Raw genomic sequence first — 21,284 nt, forward strand, 5'->3', positions numbered from 1 at the left:
GGCAGGTCCCACTATCCTGAATTTTCTAGTCAGGAAGAAGGAGATAAAAACCTTAGAACATGACTTGTATGAGTGGCCCCATCCAGGGACACTGATTAAACATCACCTGCTCCAAGGTGGTTTGGTGTGTGTGTGTGTAAGTCTTGAGCAGGTGTTCATGTTTCTGCCAAAAGCAGTGCAGAACCTGAGTGTGTTGGTGATGTTTCCCTCCAAGAACAGAGGTTTGTAGAAGCAAAGTAAAAGCAAAGCCCTAATTCATCAAAATATTCTAAGATCACAGAGCTCCTCTGAGAGTATCAAGGCTCAGCAGATGTGATTTCTCATTGCAATTCCGAATGTTAAAGGGGTTGCTGTGAGGGAGAAGCAACCAGGAGGTGGAAAGCAGATAATCCTGAACTTCCCTTATAATAAATAAATTTTGGTTTAATCTGTACTGCAAGCAGCTATCAGTGCCAAGGAAACATTTTCTCCTGGTACTTGTGTGGAAAGAGAGTGTCTAATTTCCTCAGCCAAGTGACACCGAGGAGCCGGGAGGCAGACAGCTCTTATGAAAGCAAACAGCAAAATAACAGTGACCACTGGGCTTCAGGGAGGGCTCTTTGAAGATGTTTTTAAAGGCATTGCTATAGTTAAGTCCAGATTTAAGTCACTACAATTGTAAACTGTGAACTTGTGGCCAGTTGGGACAATGTTTTCTGACAGTCCAGGAAGACCAGGAGCAATGTTGCCAGGGATAGAACAGCTCAGTGCAGGAGGCAGCAGCCTTTCCAAGCTGATTTACCTCTGTGTATGGATAAGTATGTCCCAAATGAGGGGCTGGATGTGCAGTTACAAAAGCTGCCTCCCACGAACAAGGGCTGCCTCTCATCTGTCTGTCAGGGGTAGGAGAACTCAATCCCAGCTGGGCTTGGAGCTGAGTAGGAGTCAGGAGCTACTGCCACTCCCAGACACTCCTCTTAGGATGCTCCAGTTCCTAGTCTCTGGCTCACCCATGTGCTACTGAAAATCTGCTGGATGTTGGTTTTCTGTCCCACATCTCCTATGCTGCAGGAGACCAAGTTGCAGAACTGAGCTGGAGGATGAGCAGCTGCTGGCACCACTTGAGACTTGTCCCCCCCAGGATCCTCCTCAGCTCCTGGAGACTCCAGGCCTGTGTTAAAAGAGGGCTCACACATGGAAATACCCATGAACATGTTTATCTTCAAAGACAACACACACATTCTATCTACTTGTAAGCATTTGTGTGGCAAATATAGAGGTATTATGAAGTCAAACAAGACTCCGGTTTGTTAAAAAAAAAAAAAAGAAAAAAGTCTTCATTCTCTTCTTTGTAGGAGCTGTCTTCAGAAATACCTGCCTGAATCTCAGGATAAAGTCCTTGATGCACAACACTTCTGAGGGCTGAGTTCTTACCTCATGAGTAATAGCTGCACCTCATAGAACTACTCAAGATTTTAACCTATTTCTTGCATTTTTACATGTCTATTATTGCTTCTTCCAGTTACAATCTACTTTTTCCTAGCAGGAAACTAACATGTGGCTTTATTAATACCTATCATCAATCTTATTTATTCCATCTATTTCCAGGTAATTATATATAGAGTATTTCTTAGTCTATATTCAGATGGCCTATTTAGAGATGAATGGATTCCTTCCAGAATGGCAATGACCTTTCTGTGACTCAAACATTAATTTTCTAAATGGCATCACAGGTGAAATACCTTATACATCATCATAATTAACAAGATACGCCCTATTAATGGTCAGAAAACATGCTTTTCATAATTATAAACAGAATCCTTTCTGAGATACAACCTTCCTCTCTGCTACGAAGTGTTAGTCAATACCATTGGATACATCCACAGTGAAACCTACTAAATGTCATTACTCAAAAAGTCACCTTAATTGCCAACCTAACATATCCTAGATGCCCACAAAATGTAGATTTTACAGACATTACACTTCAGAACTATTCAGATATTCATCTGGTCTAATATGTTTGACCAGTCTCTGGTTTGAAATAGACTGGCATTACAGGCTAAATTGATCTGCCTGCTTTCTTAACTAAAGTCAACTCTGCCTGTGATTTCTGAGAGCACAGAGAAAGTTGTTAACTGGAATCCATATTCTCTCACGAGTCCTCCTTCCTGATTGCAAATTAAGGGTCAGGGGATCAGGTGCTTTCTGGTAAAACTTGGAGGAAGGATTGCAAGGATAAAGAAGGAGTCAGGGTAGAGAATAACTGTGCTCCAAAAGAGGAGCTCCTTGAAGGAATTAAAGCACCTCTCATGCAAAGAGACAAAAAGCAGAAGCTCCATTACACCAATGTGAGCTCTGATCCCCACAGATCTTACGAGCAGGGCTGTGTCTGACGAGAGATCAGCCAAGGGAAGGGATGATGGGAGAGCTCTGCTAATTCAGAGGTGACTTTCCTTCTGCAGCAGCACTGGGTGGAACTTCAGCCAAGTGCAGCGAGCACTGACTGTGCTGTCAGCTGGGGTGTGTGAGGTGTTCACCAAGCTGCTGTGCCCTGTGCAGCTCTGACTGCTCCCAGCAGCTGAGAGCTTTATTCCAGGATCCTGTCCTAACAATGACGTAGGGAACAACATCCTGCTAACCTCCTGGTCCCAGTAATTTGAAGGGGAAGAGCCTTCATTTTCCCACTGAAAAGGTCTGCGAGGGGCTGAACAAAGCCTGCACTCTGCCAGACTGAGAGTTACTCATTGGACAAACTGTTTCTGGGATGGCAGACAATTATATTTAGCACAAGAAACACAATCTGCTCCCAAAGCTTCCTGACTTTCAAGAACAGAACTCACATTGCTATAGGACGATAAATTTCCCCATATTTTTATCAAAAGCTGCATGATGAAAAAGTGTTAAAAAGTATGGGAGAGTTAAGGCTCTAGGGGATTAATTCACGACCATTTTTCACAAGCATATCAGAGTTATCATGTAGTAATGAGCACAGATTGGCAAAAAATAGTGACAATCATAACACAACTGCACAAAAACTTTTGAGACACAAAACCAGAATGTTCAGTTCCTGCAGAAATGGACATGGGGTTAAATGCCATTAAGAATTTAGAAACTTGCCCTTGATAAATTGATAATTGTCTTTTCTAGAATATTGGCGTAGTTTATGTTATGTACTTATTTTTTTTACTATGAAGGCCAAATTCAATTATGTAATTTCTTTTGACAATATTTTGATAAAAGAAATTCCAAAAATCCAAAATGAGCAGTCATGTTATACTTACAGAGATTAGAAGAGCTTGTAGATTAACAGGATTTTAAGATATAATTTGAAAAATTGTGCTGGTTTTAGAATGTTTTTCTTATTTCATATCAATACTATTAAAACATAAGGGGGAAAATTAAGGGATGAACAATACAGATGTTTATATTTAATTTGTAGCCTTATTTCTCTTTCTGGTTTCCATAAATTTTTTACCTAATTTTAACACTCAGCAAAGAGATTTGTTGCCTATGTGTGTGCATAACTGCATGTGGGAATATTTCTATACAACTTTTGAGCCTTGCAAAAGCCTTCTAAATTAACATTGTTATAATAAGCATGGTGTTCAGACAATAAAGACCTATAAACAAAAGAATAAAATTATTGAGCTATTTGTATTTAATTTGCATGTATACAGCATTTTGGATCAAAAATAGTCTAATAAGAGCTGGTTAACGATACATTTTTACTATTCTTTAACAGGGAGAAACCCTATTGTCACATGTCAACCAAATACTCAGATTACAATCCTAAAGAAAACTGTGACTTGAGTTATTACTATGGCAAAAGCTAATGCTTGCTCAAACACTATCATAAAACCTGATTATAGGTCTAATGGACCTTGCTACAAACTCTGAGTCTGGAAACCTCCATTGAAAGAAAGGAATGGTTGGCTATTGGGAGTGATAAAGCTTTCTTTGTTTAGTTTAAAAGAAGGGGTTTTCTAATATATGAAATTATAAATCACCAATTTTCTAAATAAAATTCAAAGGTTCCAAATCCTGGTTTTATTTGTATTTTGCAAAGTGATAACTTCCAAATTCTGTCCTCTAACTCTTGCTAATGCCAACAGCAATAGCAGCAGGCTCTGAGGACTCTGAGTTCCCTGAGGACTGTGAAGACCACAGATGTCAGTGGGTCATGTGGGGAACCCACTGTCAGGAGTTTCATCAGCTCAAAACCGGACACAATTTTTTACACAGACTCCAAGATCTGTGCTTCAGATTATTTACCAGAAAGAACCTAAGCAGAATTTTTGTTTACCTGATGGTGTGAAGTGCAGAGTCACAGAATGGGTCAGGCTGGGAGGGACTACATCTGGTCCCACCTCCAGGCAGGGTTATCCCTCAGCACATGGCACTGGATTGCATGCAGATGGATTTTAAACAAACCTGGGTGTGCTTTTGAGTCCAACCTGTGATATGGATTGGATCAAAATTGCACCATAGTGTCCCACCCAGGCTGGATCTATTCTTTTTCAGCTACAGCTGAACCCCAACCATTACACACATGCTAAAATCACTGGTACCTCTATGAGTAAGTTTTTCTGAGAGGGACCTCAATCTGGGATTTACAGAAAACTCTCCAGACACATTTGGAGCCTGATCTCACAAGGCATTGAGCATCTTGGATTCCCATTCATGTTTAATATCTTAACAGGAAGATCTTGACACTTTGGAAGATTTTGGGCACAAAGTAAAAACTTTCTATTCTTGGACTCTTTGTCTTTTAAAACAATTTATTTAAATGACAGATGCTTTTTTTAATAATAGCATTTTAATAACAAAACCTTATCTGAAATTCTTCCTTTGTTGCACTACTCTTCAAGGATCTTGTACTCATTATACATCAGCTCCTCTGTCAATAAGCAGGCCTCCTCTAGAACAAAAAACAGCAAATAGAAAAATACTAAAATGTCAGAAGTTTATGTAAATACATCGATATCTACATGTTTTATATTTGGGGTTGGCATCTAATTAATCAGATTTGTTTCTGTCTCAAAGGCTTATTTCTGTAAATTAATAGTAATTACACGATCAAAGGCAATTAAATTCTAAAACTGGGAATATGTAAAAAAACTGAGGGAAGCGTGAATTCATTCATTTATGAGCAGGAAAAATATAATTATTTAGACATAGTAATGCAGAGATGATGTGTAATTGACTGTCAAAATCAGCTTAAGTATTGATAGCAATGACATTTTGTAAAAATCAGCAGATTGGTATAAAGTTTGCAGAATAAGAGCAAATACTGTACCAGGAAGGTCTTGAACTGATGTCCTGGACAGAGGCTCACAGATGCTTTGAGGCACTTGTTTCTTTACCATGTTCTGTTATAAAAAAAACCAACTGCATGAGCGTTTTAGATTTACAACACTTCTAATGGTTAAAAGGCCTAAATGGATTAATTGAAAAACATGACCTACAGAAAAAAGTCACAAGAAAAGGAAACCTAAAAATCACAAAGGTGAGTCACATAAGATATAATTCTAGAAACATGGAACTGACAGGGATTTCTGGTTCCATTTCTCGTACTCCTGTGCAGCAGTTCATTAACAGGACAGGTCTGGGTGGGAGCAGCTGGGGAGCCAACAAGGGAGATACATCTGGGAAAAGACTATGGCCAGCAGAGCACTGAAAGATAGCAGGCAGGAGGAGGAATGGAGCAAGGCAGGAAGCAAGAGAAGGCTGTGACCTCTCAGTGGGGTCTTCCTCATGGGATGTGACAGGGAACAGGTGGCTGGGAGGCCATGGCTTGACTCTGCAGTTCTTGACAGCCACAGAGTTCATTTGCTCCAGTGATGCTGTCCCATTCATTCCTCACTCTGTTTCCACACCAAACTCCCACCTCCTGGCTGCACTTCCTGCTCTGTTCTCAGGGACTCTCCAGCAACACATTTCCCTCTGCCTCATTCCACCTACACCATCCCTGGAGCATTGTTCCTTATTTTGGGAACCACTGATCTGCTTCACCTCCTCAAATGAAGAAAGCGCACAGATCTATCTAGTCCATCCCCGACATCTATTCTCCAAGGCTTCTGATGAAGGCTGTTTCCCAACATCCCTAATCTCTCTGTTTCAGTGCTTCACAGCCTTATTGCTCTGTTTCTTCCCTAATACTTAAGATAAATATTTATTGCAAATTAAATGGATTTTTCTCTTGTTCTACCTTTTGCAGACACAAAGAACAATGGAGAGCAGCCCTCTTTCAGAATAACTCCTTATAGCTTGAGAGACTATTTTCCTTTCTGTAATCTTCTCTTTTGGAGGCTAAGCAAACACCGTCTCTTCAATATTTGAAAGGAACTCATGTTTTCTTAACTGGATGCTCCTCAATTTGTCACTACCTCTTTGTACTGTGATGCCTAAAACTGGACTTTAGCTTTCAGTCACAGCAATACCAACAGTGTTTGTTTGACATTGTAATTTAACTTGTGGCCGAAATAAATCATCCAGTTCTGGTGGGGCTTAAAAATAATGCTTGAAGCAGTGTCTCTGCTGGTACAATGTCTGGAACAGATTAAAACTACTGCACGACTCACGACTCAATAAAATTTCTGTTTTGTCATTTCACAGCTTTTTATTAAGTATAGTTGCTAACTAGGACTTTATCCATAGTTGTATGCAAGTAAGAACAGGATAAGTAAATCTATGAAAAATATCTGAGAATTGGCATTCCCCTATGGAGTCTCATTTTGTATGAGGGCAGTGTGTGTGTTAGTGGTTTACTCTGTATTTAACAACGTAATTATTCCATGTAACACGTTCTGAAACCAGGCTTAAAGTAAATGAATTCCTTTCCTAGCAGACCAAGCCTTAAATGAAAAAAATCTAATAAAACCTGCATGGTTTGGTTTGGTTTAGAAACTCAGCCTGTGGCAAGCAGCCCAGAAGTGCTCATAGGGGTCAGAACTGCACTGTCCCACCCCAGCTTCACACCAGTGCAGTGTTGCTGCTCTTTCCAGTGGATGCACTTTGGTGGAAAGGTGGTGCAAAGAGTGGCTGGGTACAGCAACATCTGTATTTCCAGGCAAACACACAGAAAAGTGTGTCTCTGACAGCTACAGACACTGACACGTGCAAGAGACAGTGGGGATGTGCACAGGACAGATGGGGACTTACAGCAGAAATTGCTTTTCTCGTGCACCTTTCGGCCTTTTGCCTTCACACTTGGGCACCAAGCTATTATTGGCTGATTAACAGCTCTGCTCTCCCAGCACATATTAAGCATATCAAAGATAACTGATGGAATACTGAGCCATAAATGTTTTCTTGGCATTTGTTTGGCCTATGCTATTTGGAAACAATAAAAGCATCTCATATTCATAATGATAATACATATATACCACCACAGATCACGCCATCAAGCATTCTCCTTCCATCTTATTGTGCAAAATGTGGAGATAACATTAATATGTATTAATAGAATGTAAATATAATTAATCATAATAGGATGTCCCTGACAGATTGCCACTGCTGTTGATAAAATATAATTAAAATTGTCTGGTTGGATTTTCAGTGCAGCTAGAATTGGCATCTCTGTTCCTTCTGTTTCCATGTGTGTATCTACAGAATGCTACACTTCTAAAAATCTCATTATTTCATGATGTTTTTGGGAGAAAACAATGAAGACCTGCAGCTCCTTTACATTATATGATTAGTGAAAAGCCATACAAAAGAAAGAAGGCTACACCCACAAAGACTGAAGCTACAACTAACTCCAGAGAGGACAGGAATTTTAGGCACCATTCTCTCAAAAGATTATAAAGAAAATGAAACAGACAACACCTGCATGAGACTGCATGCCCATGTGATGGAATCCATTCAAATGCAAGGTTTGCATTATTCAAAGACTGCTAGACTTTATTAAACAAGAATTCCACTGAAAGCTCCATGAAGTGATGAAGTCATAAGAGGATTATTGTTTCAGGTGTATAGTTTCAGCTGAAACTAGTTTGAAAAAAAAAAGAAAGAAATTTTTTGAGAAGATGACAAAAGTAAGAGTGAGCATAGCAAGCATGAGGTGACCCAGAAACCATTTTTCATTGTGTTTTCCAAATTAAAACAATGAGGTAGGGTCTACTGAAAGTGGGAGGTGGTGGGCTAGGATACAAAGCAAGGACTTTGTGCACTGCCACCTCATCACTGGAATTCCCTGCTTCAGTTTCCTGTGGGCTCAAGAAGTGCCATGGCAAACAAATAGAGGAAAAGCCCACAGGCTCTCCTACTCCTCCACTACAGCTCACCTGCTTAAGCAGAATCCTCCAACACATCACCTCAAACAAGACATGGTACCATGTTGTTATGTTCTCACATGGATTCAAGTGGATGTACACAAACAAGGCCCTATTTGCAACTCCTGCTGATGAGATTGAACTCTGACTATAGTGTACATACAAAAGTTGTAATATAAGGCAATACAGCATTTTCATGACATCTATTTTCCTTTAACAGAATTACTTGCATGTATTCAGATCCACCCCTAGCCAATACTGCATGTTTTGTCACAAAAGGGAGAGAGAGCAAGACTATTTTAATATATTATCATGTTGGTAATACACAGCTGATGAGATAGAACCCATTACTGTATTTTAAAATTACTTGCATTTTTAAAGGTCATACAGGTGCTTTGAGTTATATAATCTGAAGAATGATGTAATGGTGTAGGAATAGAGATAGAGCAGAAAATAATATGACTGCAAACAACATGCTCATCCCAAACTTGCAGATGATCTCCTGATGTATTTTTCTGTCTTGATACATGAAAATTGATGCAATGCCTTTTAGAAGCATGTTGGGCCTACCTGTTTAACAATGTTTCCTGACTTGGTTCTCATGGAATGGAGGGAGTTGTACTTGGAGATTTCATTAATATAAAGATTAATGAATTTGTACAATTTGGGCATGCAAACCATTTCTATCAGGCACATTCCATTTAGAATAAGCAGTAAACCATATATAAGGGCTGTGTCAAAGTTTACTGAATAGGGCCCTTGGTACCTAATGTAACATTTCTCCAACAAATCAAAGGTATTGTTCTATGCTCACATGAATATACAGTAGCCATTACCTTAAATTTAAAACTCACTGTGAGCAGCAAACACACTGTGGGGATATGAAGGCCATATTGTATCAGTGGAGTCTGCAGAGATTTTCTTCATATGGCTTTGCCTGGTTGAAATATATGTTGCAGTTGAAAGCTAAAGGGATTACTTTTGAATAGTCATCACAAAGGTTGATTATATTCGTATATCATTTAGCTGGACCCTGCAGGCTATTATTCCATTAGCTGTGCTGGCCCTGCACTGTCAAAAAGTTGATCATATAATGTAAAAAGGGTCCATGCTATGTTAAGGTATGTGGAGCAACTTGAAGCAGCAATCTTTTAAGAGCAGCACAGCTCTGTACTTGAAGGTAGATTGCATTTAAAATAAATACCCACAAAATGGAATAAGTACAATAAACCTACCTCTGTTTCCCATTTTTCCTTCTTCGAATAGGCTGTATATAATTTGAGTAAGTTAATTGCACCAGGTAAGATATTGGCTGTGGAGTATTTTTTCATGCTCACAGCCAAGGAACTACACCTCAAAATAGCTGTGTCTTTACATGAAACCCTCACAGAAACGACATTTCTGGTGAAATAGGTTTGCTGATTCTGCTTCCCTGGCACATGCAAACACACACACACACATCTTCTTCCAGTGCTTAATAAAATGGATCTTCAGACAGTTCCATTATGTGGATGCCTTAATATTATTTTATGCTAAAACATGGAGAGAGCATTAGATTGAAAGCATCTTACTGTTGCAGGAGGCAGAGCAATCATGGACTATCCCTAGATAGCAAATGCTCCCATTGGGAAACACTGCCAACAACACAGGCTAATGAATCACAGCAGTTATTAATCATGGGCATTTGGAAAAGCCACACATAATAGAGATGGACTCTCAAGATGAGGAAGGTTAGAAGGTGGGACTGAGAAAAAGACAGAAGATCATCCAATTGCATTTTAGAAGAAGTTTATGGATGAGTATTTGCTTCAGTACAGTTGTGCCCATGCTTGCCGCTGTCTTTCTAAGCAGGCAGAGAAAGAAACTATTTAAGTGGCTTGGTTCTGTCAGCTTTCAGATCCTTGAAGGACAATTTGGCAAAAATAAATAAATAATAAACACACAAATACAAGACCCTTAGGGCTTATGGCCTACTGGAAGTGAGACAGTGCTTCTTTTATTAGACAAAGTTGTTTAATTTAGATTGTAAAAGCAAGAGTTGGTTCTCTTTCAGCACACCATATATATTATTCAGGGCAATGAATGAGTCTTTATGAGTACAAATGGGAGCCTTTAGTGAACTACAGCAAACACTGGAGCAGGTAGATTTCTCTGAATAAAGGCTTCACAGATGGGCAAGTTTACGAATGAGAAGCAGAATTTATTTTATAAGCTCCTGAAGAGCCAATTCAGACTATGGCACTATAACAGAAGTGCAAAGTTTTTCTGGTTTGGGTGAGAAAACCTAACAGGAATATGAATTTTTCCCTGACTAATAACTTCTATTGTTTACTTACTCATATTCAGCAGTTCTCAGACAAATTAATCTTCCTCTCTTACGTAGTTTGGGCATGTTCCAGACATTTGTACAACAATGGAAATCTCTCTTGATCTTACCTTTTTCAGTTCTGTGCATTGTTATACATTCATCTGCGACATCTTTTGCTCAAACCATTTGTTGAATATCAATTTTAAATAACAGTCCTATCAAGTCAAATTGTTGACTGTAGATAGAAAACCAGGGATTTTTCTCAAGGCCAAAATATGACACTGTGTCCTTTGTGTATCTGGAACTTAGAGATCACAAAAATTCTACACAAATATTGGCGACACAGAAAAATCAGCTTTGGAAAACAATCATCAAGATCATCACTTCAAACATGAGGAAACCTGGACAAAATTGCTGCCAGTTTTTAGCTTATAGTTTTACCTTTACTGTCAACAAGTTCTACAATAAATCCAAACTATTAGCCTAAAATTTCAGGACAGCATCTTGTCTCTGCCTCGACTTTGTATTTGTCATTTAGTGTCCTGAAACATTCTCAGTCAAAGGCAAAGTTTTCCAGCAGCACAAAGCAGATGAGCATCTGCCCAGCTGGTTAATCAAAGTTTCCACAGTCAAAGCAGAATTCCCCAATGGCCTAGAGAAGGGTTTCTTTTCTTTCAGTCCCCATCCACACGCAGAATATTCACAACTGCAACCTACTTGCTGTCTCCTAAAGGCAGGACAAGTCCTGGGGGGACCTGCTGAGCAAACTTCTGAGCAAAGGATGTCTGCTCACTCTTTGGTAGAAGCCAAACTTGCTCTTGGTTACCCTGAGGAGCTGGTGAGAACACACAAGGAGTATAAAAACACTTCTATTACTTCCACCTTTGCCTATCACTAAAGACCAAGCCCGAAATCTACTCAGAAATCCCTATGGAAGAAAACCCTTACCTTGCTCACAGAAGAGGCAGTTTATTGTCTCAAAGAACATCTACCAGTATTTTAGAGGCATTCCTATAGACTTTTACAGAAATGTGTCTATCTCAATGATATTGCATCAAAGTTTTTACACACATCTTGAGAGTTATGAATGAAATCTGCTCTCAAAGAAGCAGTAAGTGACTGATGTTTCTGACAACATATTGATCGTAACAGAAGCAGCATATTTGTTCCTAAATTGTGTGCAGAATTATCATGGCTATTTCACTTACAAGAAAGCAAAGCCAGGTATATTGGATTCTCAGTAAATAAAGTACAGTAGGTGTGAAAACACAGATTTCAGGCACAGTGACAATTCTGACTCCAACTCATAACAAAGCCAGTACACTGAAAAATTCTTGCTGTCTTCCCCCAATTCACTACAGTCTTTGTACTGTAAATTTAAATACTCTGCTGGAGAATTTACTTTTTGCATTTACTGGGCAACTTTTGTGTACGACTACACATAAAACCTCATCCTTTTTCCTTTACTCAGACATAGTGCTTTTTATCTGTTAAATATTCGGTATAAAAACACAATTAAAACCTGCAAGACAGCATAGCAGGACAGTTCATGTGCCTGCCTTTTGTGAACACCATCTTCTACCCACTGAGCAAAACACTGAGCAGAAGAGCTACTCACTGGCAGTGTGTAATATTTATTTCTGAATATGCAGCTTGATGTGCCTTCAAAGGACCTGGCTGTCACAGGGTGGTTAGCACTCCTTTCCCTGAAATTCAGGTTCCTTAAAGGTGTCCCAGGGGAGGAAAGCTGGGAAACACAGATTACTTAAGACGTCCTCTTGCTTAACTGCATGCCGTCATCATACAGAGGCTTAAATTCAGTATCAGACTGCTCTGACTTAAAACATCTCTGATTTTAGTTCTTTCTGCTTTACCTCTGTATTTTTACATGAGCATCCTGTGTAATTTTGTTAAGAGTTTCTTGTTCTGCAGCTCTCATTCTTTATGTTTTGGATTGACTCTGCTGTTTTCTGGTCTCTAAAAGTTTACCTGCCCTTCTAGAATTGCACTTGTAAGAGCACTTTTTCATGGCTGAGACTTTCAGCATCTCCAGTGATCTCCACCTCCATCTCTCTGCCTGGTGGCTTGCAAACTGTTTATCATCTAAGGTCTCTATAATGCAGGTTTTTTTGCCTAGGAAACTGTCTTCCATGAGCTTAGCCAAAGGTATCATCTGGGTACAGAACTAGAAGCCAGCAAAGCAGAGAAATCCCAACAATGCATCTGCTACAAGAAAAAAAAAGGAATGCCATGGAGATTTTTCTTCTCCTTACCTGACTTTAGCTTTACATCTTCTAAGGCACCCCAGGTGTGAGTGCATCCTCTCTGCCTGAGATGATGTAGGGAAGTGTCTGGAAGACGTTCTTTAAAAAGAAGGTATGGAATCCCTTATGGAAGTATCAATTTTCTTGTGACTGAGAGGAAAAGTGCTCCTACTTATCTTTTAAAAGTGACCAACAAAAATAGCTGCTGGAAATGAAAGTCCTGGTTTATGGAGGGTCCTTGCAGTGACCATGCTGACACTGGTGTCCTATAGGACATACCTCTCCCATGGGCACTTGGGAGAATCCCCTTTGTCTCAGCTTTTGTTGCTGATTTTACCAACAGATTGAGACACAGAATCAGAAATCAGACCTAATTCTCTTCACCGGGCATTGGGAACAATACTTTTGCTGGCCACAGCAACACAGGGTGTTTAGTTTCTCCCTCCTAGTTTTTGAATTTATGGCCAGGCTCTCCCAGACAACGTGTGACAACTTGAAAGACCAAGACTTGTCTTTACAGCTAAGTAGAGAGCTCCAGCTTTCACACCAGTCATTCGCTTCTTTTGATGAGAAATAGATTCACATGAAAAAAAGATTACACTGAAAAATGGAAATGGATTTTCTGTTTTATTAGCAGTAGCACAAGACTTGTGAGCTACTTTAGAAAGTTAGAGAACTACAGAGACTTTTAAGAAAAAGCAGCAGAAGCTAGAATTTAAAAATAAATGCTCTGGCTAGTCTGGGTCCAATTCTCAACTGATGCAGCCAATGCAGGCTCACTGAAGTTAGCATGGTTATGTCAGCTTTGCCAAATTGCTTCAAAACAGATCTTTTCAGAAAACATTTGACTTCAGAAATTTTAAATTCACTTTGAATTATGCCATACCAGTCACACTGTTTTGCTCAAGGAACAGCAGAGATTAGAAGTATGCAGCAGGAAAGCAAAATGTCTTAGTGAAGTAAAAAATGTCCCCTCCCATTCCACTCCTTAACCACAGTGACGAGAGTCACCAGCAGGTACTCCCAGCAGGGCAGACAACAGAGCTGAGGGGAGGCATGGGAAGGAGAGCAGCAATGGTGACCTGGCTTCTTTTGGATCTTGTCCACAACCACAATGCAAAGGGAGAAAAAGGAACAGGATTATTTAGGTGTTGCTGCTCAGTTCTGTCCCTCACAAAGGCACCAGTGGAAGTGCAGGCAGACACCAGCTGCTGCTGGTTTGAAATGCTTTCCTAAGATGAGAGAAATCATGCAAAGCCACCAGCTGAGAAATAAGAAAGGAATTTTCCCCCAGGGCACAAGTCTGATAGGGATTCTGGCAGATTTTATTTTTCTTATAAACTGTTCCCACAATTGAGGAAATCTGTTATGAGATTATCTTAGGGTTGAAAATATAATGATTTCCCCAAATTCACATAGTGAATGGTGAACTTGAGATGATTTCAGGTGTCTGAATCCTTTACAGTCCAGGGCACTTGACTGTGCCATCATGCCCCTTCATGGGAGGATGTGAGAGTCTCTTTGGAAGCTGGATAAATTCCAAGCATTAGGTAGAAGACTCTGGGTACCAGTAATATGATAATTTAACATCAGTCTGTACTCAGATGAATGTTGGTGCTTTGACACCAGGTCTTCCTTATAAAAACAGTAACTGGTTTAAAATCCATGCTGGGATCTGTATGTTCTGATCAAAACACAGTCCTACCTCATAGCAAAGCTCACAAGGTGTAACAGACAAAATCCATTGCTATAAATTGGAATAAGACAGCCCCACAATCTCCAGGTCACAGGTGAGCCTGCCAGGCATGGCAGTGGGGAATAGCCCTGGGAAGGTTTACTTGCCCCACTGCAAGTCTCCCTGGTGGAATGTTTGCTGTGGCTCTATTTAATTCTTAATCTCTACATCTCTGTTTAATTCCTAGCTGCTTTAGAGACCTGTTGTAACACAGCAGTTAAAGAAAAATATTCACATGTACTGTCAGGCCTCCCCAAAGAGTACTAACTTGACACGTAGGCCATGACAGCTGGGCTTGGACTACTAAGAAATCTAATCCAGGGTTTCCATCATCTCAGTTGTTGCCTTTCTTTCATTACAGTTTGACTCAGCCCCTAATGGATTCAGCTTTATAAAATCAGAAAGAGAGGAAAAGAAAGCAATTTATTCATGTTTCACTAGTGCTCGGAGAAGACGTGAATTTTCTCTAAAAATGCAAATTATTTTGTGCCACACAAGTGAGACTGGGCAGCTAAAGCTCTTAGAGAAAGGGCCTTTCCCAGGGCTAATGTTTTTATACCCAGTGATTGAATAAATTGATCCCTTTTTTATCACATCTCTTCTTCTCTCCTTTTTCTTCAGAAGAATGTAACCAAAGGTACCAAAGCACCCTTTTTAATTCTAAGAAAACTGATTATGCGTGTTAATTTAGTTTTTAATCCCAGACATATCAAAATAAACACCATAGGCATGTGGAACAGAAATCAATATCTCTTAAGCATCAAGTTAGTAAAAACAAGGATTTAGTAAGAATCCAAGATGTAAAAGACTAATGTACAAACTAAGCCCTTATTTATGTAATGTGTCATTATACAAGCTCAATATAAACCTGAAAGAAACTATTCCAGAAGAGCAGAAATGGTTTACTTGCACTGCATCAAAAATGACCCCATAAGACCTCCTTTACTGAGCTAGCCCAGATATTTAATGTGAACATATGTTTTTAAAGGATTTCTTGTCTTATGTCCAGTCATTCTTGTTAATTCATGGGACAGCATACTGCAGATGTGCTTTTTTCTATGTTACATAAAGCAAAAATTACATTTAACAAGTGCAAGGTTGGTCATAAAAAATAAATAAAAATAGACTCTTAAAAGCTGGGAAATCACAAAGTGAAGCTATCAGTCATTCTTATTGAGAAGGGTAAGGACAATGTGAAATAAAACTTGCACATCTATGAAGAGACATTCCTAATGTGCCAGCACGTGCCTGTTATTTCCCATTCTATATGGGTTGCTTTCATTGGCCCAATATTTCTTCCTTTAGAGTAAGCTGCAGTGCACGTTTGCTCTAGATTCTGTTTCTAGTCATTGATTTCAACTTTAATAGTAATTCAATTAAACATTTTGAACCTATGTGCAAAGTTTGCTCACTTGAAAGAAGAGAGAAGTCAGGTTTTGGGCGTTTTCTTCTGGGTAAGAACTTCAGACTGCATGTTTGTTTACCAGTAGTGCTATTTGTTAATATAATTGTTAATAGGCTAATAACATCACTTCAGATTAGTTTTCAAATACTAATCCAAGTCTAAGTGTTCATTTTTGCACCTTATCCATATGCAAACTAATCAGACCACTGTGATGAGTATTTAGTTCCTTCTGTATGATTTTACCCTTTCTGAGTGCAGAGGTGAGAAGCAATACCACTTCAAAAAAAGGAATATTCTCTCCTACTTTTTTCTGACACTAAAGATCTCAATGCTGCATCCATTATTTGTACTTTTCTTTCAAGAGTTGGTATACTATGGCATTCAGAAAGAGGAATTACTGTTTTCTAGGTCATTGTTAGGTTACAGATCACTAAGTTCACCTATATCAAAAGCATAGACATCTCAAATACACATTTCCTTTTTATATTTACATTCAAATTATTATTTGTAATGGCAAAGTAGCTTCACAATTAGCAATTATGTGAAAAGGCAAGTTTAGTATGAAATTTCTTTTCTGATTTTATAGGAACACGTCACAGCTAGAAATAGCTACAACACAGTTCCCTTATGAGCTTTTAAGTAATGCTTTAGCAAAACAAAATATTTTTTTGTAACTTCATTTGAAGTTTAATCTCACACACAAATGATTTACAATTCAATACAAACAACAGCTACTGGCATCTTAAAAGTAGTTTTAGTAGAGAAGCTTAAATTATGAAATAAGAGATTTATTTTGAAGAGTTCTGGATTTGTTAATGGACAACTAAAATTAGTAAGACAATGCTAATTCATGGTTTTGTATATAGTATATTTGCTAAGGACATACCTATTCACCAAAAATAAGTGTAAACTAACAACCTAATACAAGCCAAACTACTGGTTCAGGTCTGGACTAAATCCTGACTTTGTAAAACTTTCCAAGTCATTTCATTAACCACAGGGGGTATAATATCAATCAAAGTTTACATTTATCCCTATGTATTTTTTAAAATAAATGTAGGTCATCACTATATACAGAAAGGAAATAGAAAAACCAGCAGTTTTAGGACACTGTGAAACAAAGGGTTAAAAGGTAAGCTGTTGGAAAAGGACAAGATTTTTTTTCCAGACATTTAAATAAATTATGACATCTTAATTCAAGCATACATCATACACTTGTGAGAAAATATGCCTTGGCAAAAATGTAATATGCTAGCTTTGAAGGTAATTTTGAGAAACTCACACAGGACACCACAGAGCACACATTGCCTCTTCTGAAATTTCCAAAACAAGCCAGCAAGCCTAGAACCTTTCAGGACTCCTGTACAAACTGAAGAACAGGCAAAAATGACCCACAAAGAATCACAAACTGATTTTTTTGTTTCTTTCAAATCCCTGCTCCTACTTTTTGGGCTACCAGGTAAAACTTTCAGAAGATACAACTCTTTCCTTCTGAGTGCTGGAGCTTTCTACTGTCTCACCACATTTACGTATTCCAAACTATTTCTGTCTCTCCCTTTCTCTCAAGTACCCAAAGCCTTCCAGGAGACTTTGACTGAACTATTCCCTCCATTTGCTTCCCAAAGAGGTTTGAATGTTCTTCCAATATCTAATATCTAATTCTGCAGACAAGTTAAAGCAATATCCTTGAATAAGCATCTTTTTCCACTCCCATTTCAATTAGGATGTTACCTCTAAATTCAAAAAACAGCACTTTACTATCAAATCAAACTTCACTCTGATCATTTAGCCAGGGCTGTGAGGAGAGAAAAAGGAGTGAAGTCCCTACCAGGAAAGCATTGCAGAGAAAAGATGAAAGAAAACCCTGAAGACAGCAAAAATGTGAAAAGATGATGAAGGAAAAAATAGTGGAAATAGTCATTAACAATACAGATTTTTATTTTCCAAAAAAGTAACAAACAAGACAATACAGGGAAAACCAGTAAGTGACAAAAAGTTTAGTAACCACATGATGTTGTATTCTGGCACTGATTGGTAGGGAAGCTTCCCCTGAACTTTGAAAATACAAGAAGGAAGGTAGAGGTAGGTCTCAATTAAAGAGGTAGAGGTCTCAATTAAAAGCAGAATCAGTAGGTTGTCAATCTGTAGGTTGCATGCCTGTCAGAAATTCCCCTGGATAGCCCAGGAGGTTGCAGCTGTTTTGCAATCACTGTATCCTGCTCATTTGCCTCTGACACAGAAAGCTGCTCTCTGCTGCAGCACATGAACACCAACTCAATCCCCTCACTGCACCTAGGGACAGCTGATGACTGCCTGGCTTTAAACTGAACTCCAGTGTGAACTTTCATGGTGCCAAGATATCAGAGAGAATTTTTTAAATACAACAGCTGGAAATTTTCAGGGTATGGGCATAAAAGTACAACTTAACCCAGTGGTTTATTTTATGATGAACACACAAAAATAGAGCATTGATATCAAGCATCACATCTCCACAGATTGCATTGTTCTCCTATTTCTATTTGTGGCCGTAAGAACAAAATAGTGGGGAAAAGCACAATTACATTTTATTTTTTTTCCCCAGAAAAACACACACACACACACACACACACAAAAGCTGAATGAGAACTCATGGAATAGAAGATAGCAGAAAGGTGAAATGTATTCTTGAGATGGGGGTGACTAAGGAAGACCTCCAGAAGAGATCAGCATTTTTATTTTCTAGATAAGAGAGGAACAGTCTCAAACCAAAACACTGTTAGAGCAGGATTAGAACAAGCTGAGAAATCAATCAGGCAAGAAAGTAGTATTTGCTCAAGAGGTCTAAAGGACATGTACAAAGGTATTGCTTAAATCAGCCTCAGTACAAGAGTGACATGAAGTGTTAAACAAAACATTAATTAAAACTTAGAATGTGTCATGGGAGGAGAGACCAGCAAAAATCTGACTTTCATAGCAGGCAAATTAGATAAAACTCTAATTAAGGATATAATGATTTCTTCATTATAACATTTTAATTTACTTAAATTAATTTACTTAATTTAAGTAAATTAAAATGTTATAATGAAAAAAAGAAGTCAAGATCACTTCTGTAGAGGTCTCCTGAGGTTGTGTTCTTTTGAGGAATACAAGAGATCTGAATGACTATTACCTGGTTGATTAGATTCCCAGAATATCTTCCCCGGATTAACAACTAGTAAAAGGCAGAAAATAAAGATAAAAATAGATGGATTGATTTTCAGTATGGAGAAACATCAGTAGTGAATTCAACAGGGATCTAAGGCAGAATTTGTTCTGTAAACATTTAAATCAACCAAACAACTCAAAATGTTAGTGAACAGCAAAGAGACAGAACTTACAGCTGACAAAAAATTGTACTGGGTGATCAAAATCAAAGCTTTAAAGAACTTAAGAAAGAGTTTATGACTAGGCAATAAAGCATCAGATAATATTCAGTGTTGATAAATGCAAATTGATGCACATATGTAAAATATCTTTTATGCACAGGGAGATTGGAAGCTGCAGCTTGATAGAAAGATGACTGATAGCAGGATATGAAGAGATGTATCTATTTTCATGAGTGCCATGAACAAAATGAGTGAGAAATGATAACTTACTTTCTTACAGAGCAAAAGTTGAGGGGTAACAGATGAAGCTGCAAAAAATGGGCTAAGGGCAGATCCAAGGAAGCTGCATTTTAGCTGCCAAATTCAATGGGATGCCTTGGCTGCCAGTTTTGTAACAGAAATGCACTGGGTAGGTTCATGAACAAACACAGGAAAGCCTATTAAATAAAATGGGATCTAGATTCAACTTCTTCAAGAATTCCCTGACTTCTTGCTGAAGATATGGAGAGAATACAACACAGAGGTCTTCCTTCCAAATTTCCTGGTTTTATATTTTTCCCTAATCTATTAACCACTGCTAGACAGACATCAGGCTAAACTGGGCTTTGATTCAGCTTACTACAGTCTTTTTTCCATATTATCATGTTAGTATTAGAAAAGCATGATCTTTAATCATGGCGATTAGAGAAGGGTTAGCATAAAAAACCTACAGAGAAGCTCTTCCAATTGTTCCATGTAGGAAACAAGACTTAAATGACCTCTGCTAAACACTACCAGGGGTTTTTATCATTCTCTCAATTTCATCTTTTTGGTGACTAAAACTCATTCTATCAAACTTGACATTTTCTGAACATTAACACCTGTTTGACTTTCATTCCAAAGCTACTAACAAATGATGGTTTGTGAGTGCCTATCCCTCCAAGATACGATTACTATTTTTTCTTGAGAGAATAACATGAATTCTGCCTGTGGTGCTAACATAAAGGCACTCAGACTGTTTTTCTATGGTTCTAGCAACAATAGAACATATCAGCATTGCCATGCAAAGACTGGACGTTAAACTGTCACCTCCACTCTTTACTCAAGAGCTGGATCTTGTGCTGTATAGACTGAAATTGGGAGCACACCAGTTGTTAAAAATCCCAAGGCAAGCACTGATATTTACAAATAGGAGCACCATTTCCTAGAGTGAGAGGAGTTTGCAGGCTGGTCTTCAGCTTGCAGATCATCTGCAGCCGCCCTGTGGGAGGACAGTTTTTATAAATAAAATATTTGGGAACAGTGGTAGTTACAGCATTATTACAAAGTCCAAAAAAAGATATCAAAGGGCAGTGTTGCATGTGTTGAACAACAAGTCTGTGGGTTTTTTTTCCCTGAACAGCTGTATACTTCTGTACTGTGCCCAGAAAAACAGAATTTTTAAGATACTTTAAAACAACATGCAAGACATGTTTTTAAAACACTGGTGATATTACTTTTACCTACATGGAATTAATTTCACCTACACAATTCGCTATTGTTGTTCCCGTTTTTACATACTTTGCTAGCATGTCTTAATGCTTTTTCAAGTAACTCAGGAACTGCCTTGACTCCCCACTGACGTGGGAATAAGCCCAATTCCTATGTGTTTATTGCTGAGGTGGGAAGGCTTAGGTAGGTACAGGCTTCATGTTTTCTCTGCTTAGAAAAATAATAACTTCCGGATTTGGGTTGTAATATGGCAATGAAAAACCTCCTTCTTCTGCTATTTGTCATATTGAACAGACTCAATTTACTGTAACTTGTGTTTGAATGAAAATGCTAAACAGTTATTGGACAACAGGTTTATAATACATTTATCATTTACATTGAAAAAAAGGGGGATAGACCAGAAGCCTGCATAAATGTATGAAAAGAAGTTCCTCAAAACACATCATTCAGCCTGAAGAAAATATCAGCAACATTGTATTCCTGCCTCTGGCAGACACAGAGGCAGG

At 38.5% G+C, this 21,284-nt stretch overlaps 1 protein-coding gene across 1 annotated transcript in view; it reads right to left on the reverse strand.

The window, feature by feature from the left end:
* Positions 1-956: 956 nt before the first annotated feature.
* TTC29 (tetratricopeptide repeat domain 29) overlaps positions 957-21,284 on the reverse strand; it is a 117,916-nt gene continuing 97,588 nt past the window's right edge. The window contains exon 11 of the mRNA XM_054295473.1: positions 957-1,150. Within this exon, the coding sequence (XP_054151448.1) occupies positions 957-1,150 (194 nt within the window). The remainder of the gene's footprint in view (positions 1,151-21,284) is intronic.

The sequence above is a fragment of the Melozone crissalis genome, unplaced genomic scaffold, assembly GCF_028551555.1.
Source record: "Melozone crissalis strain CALT ecotype California unplaced genomic scaffold, PUWL_Pcris_2 ptg000006l_1, whole genome shotgun sequence".
Classification (NCBI taxonomy): domain Eukaryota; kingdom Metazoa; phylum Chordata; class Aves; order Passeriformes; family Passerellidae; genus Melozone; species Melozone crissalis.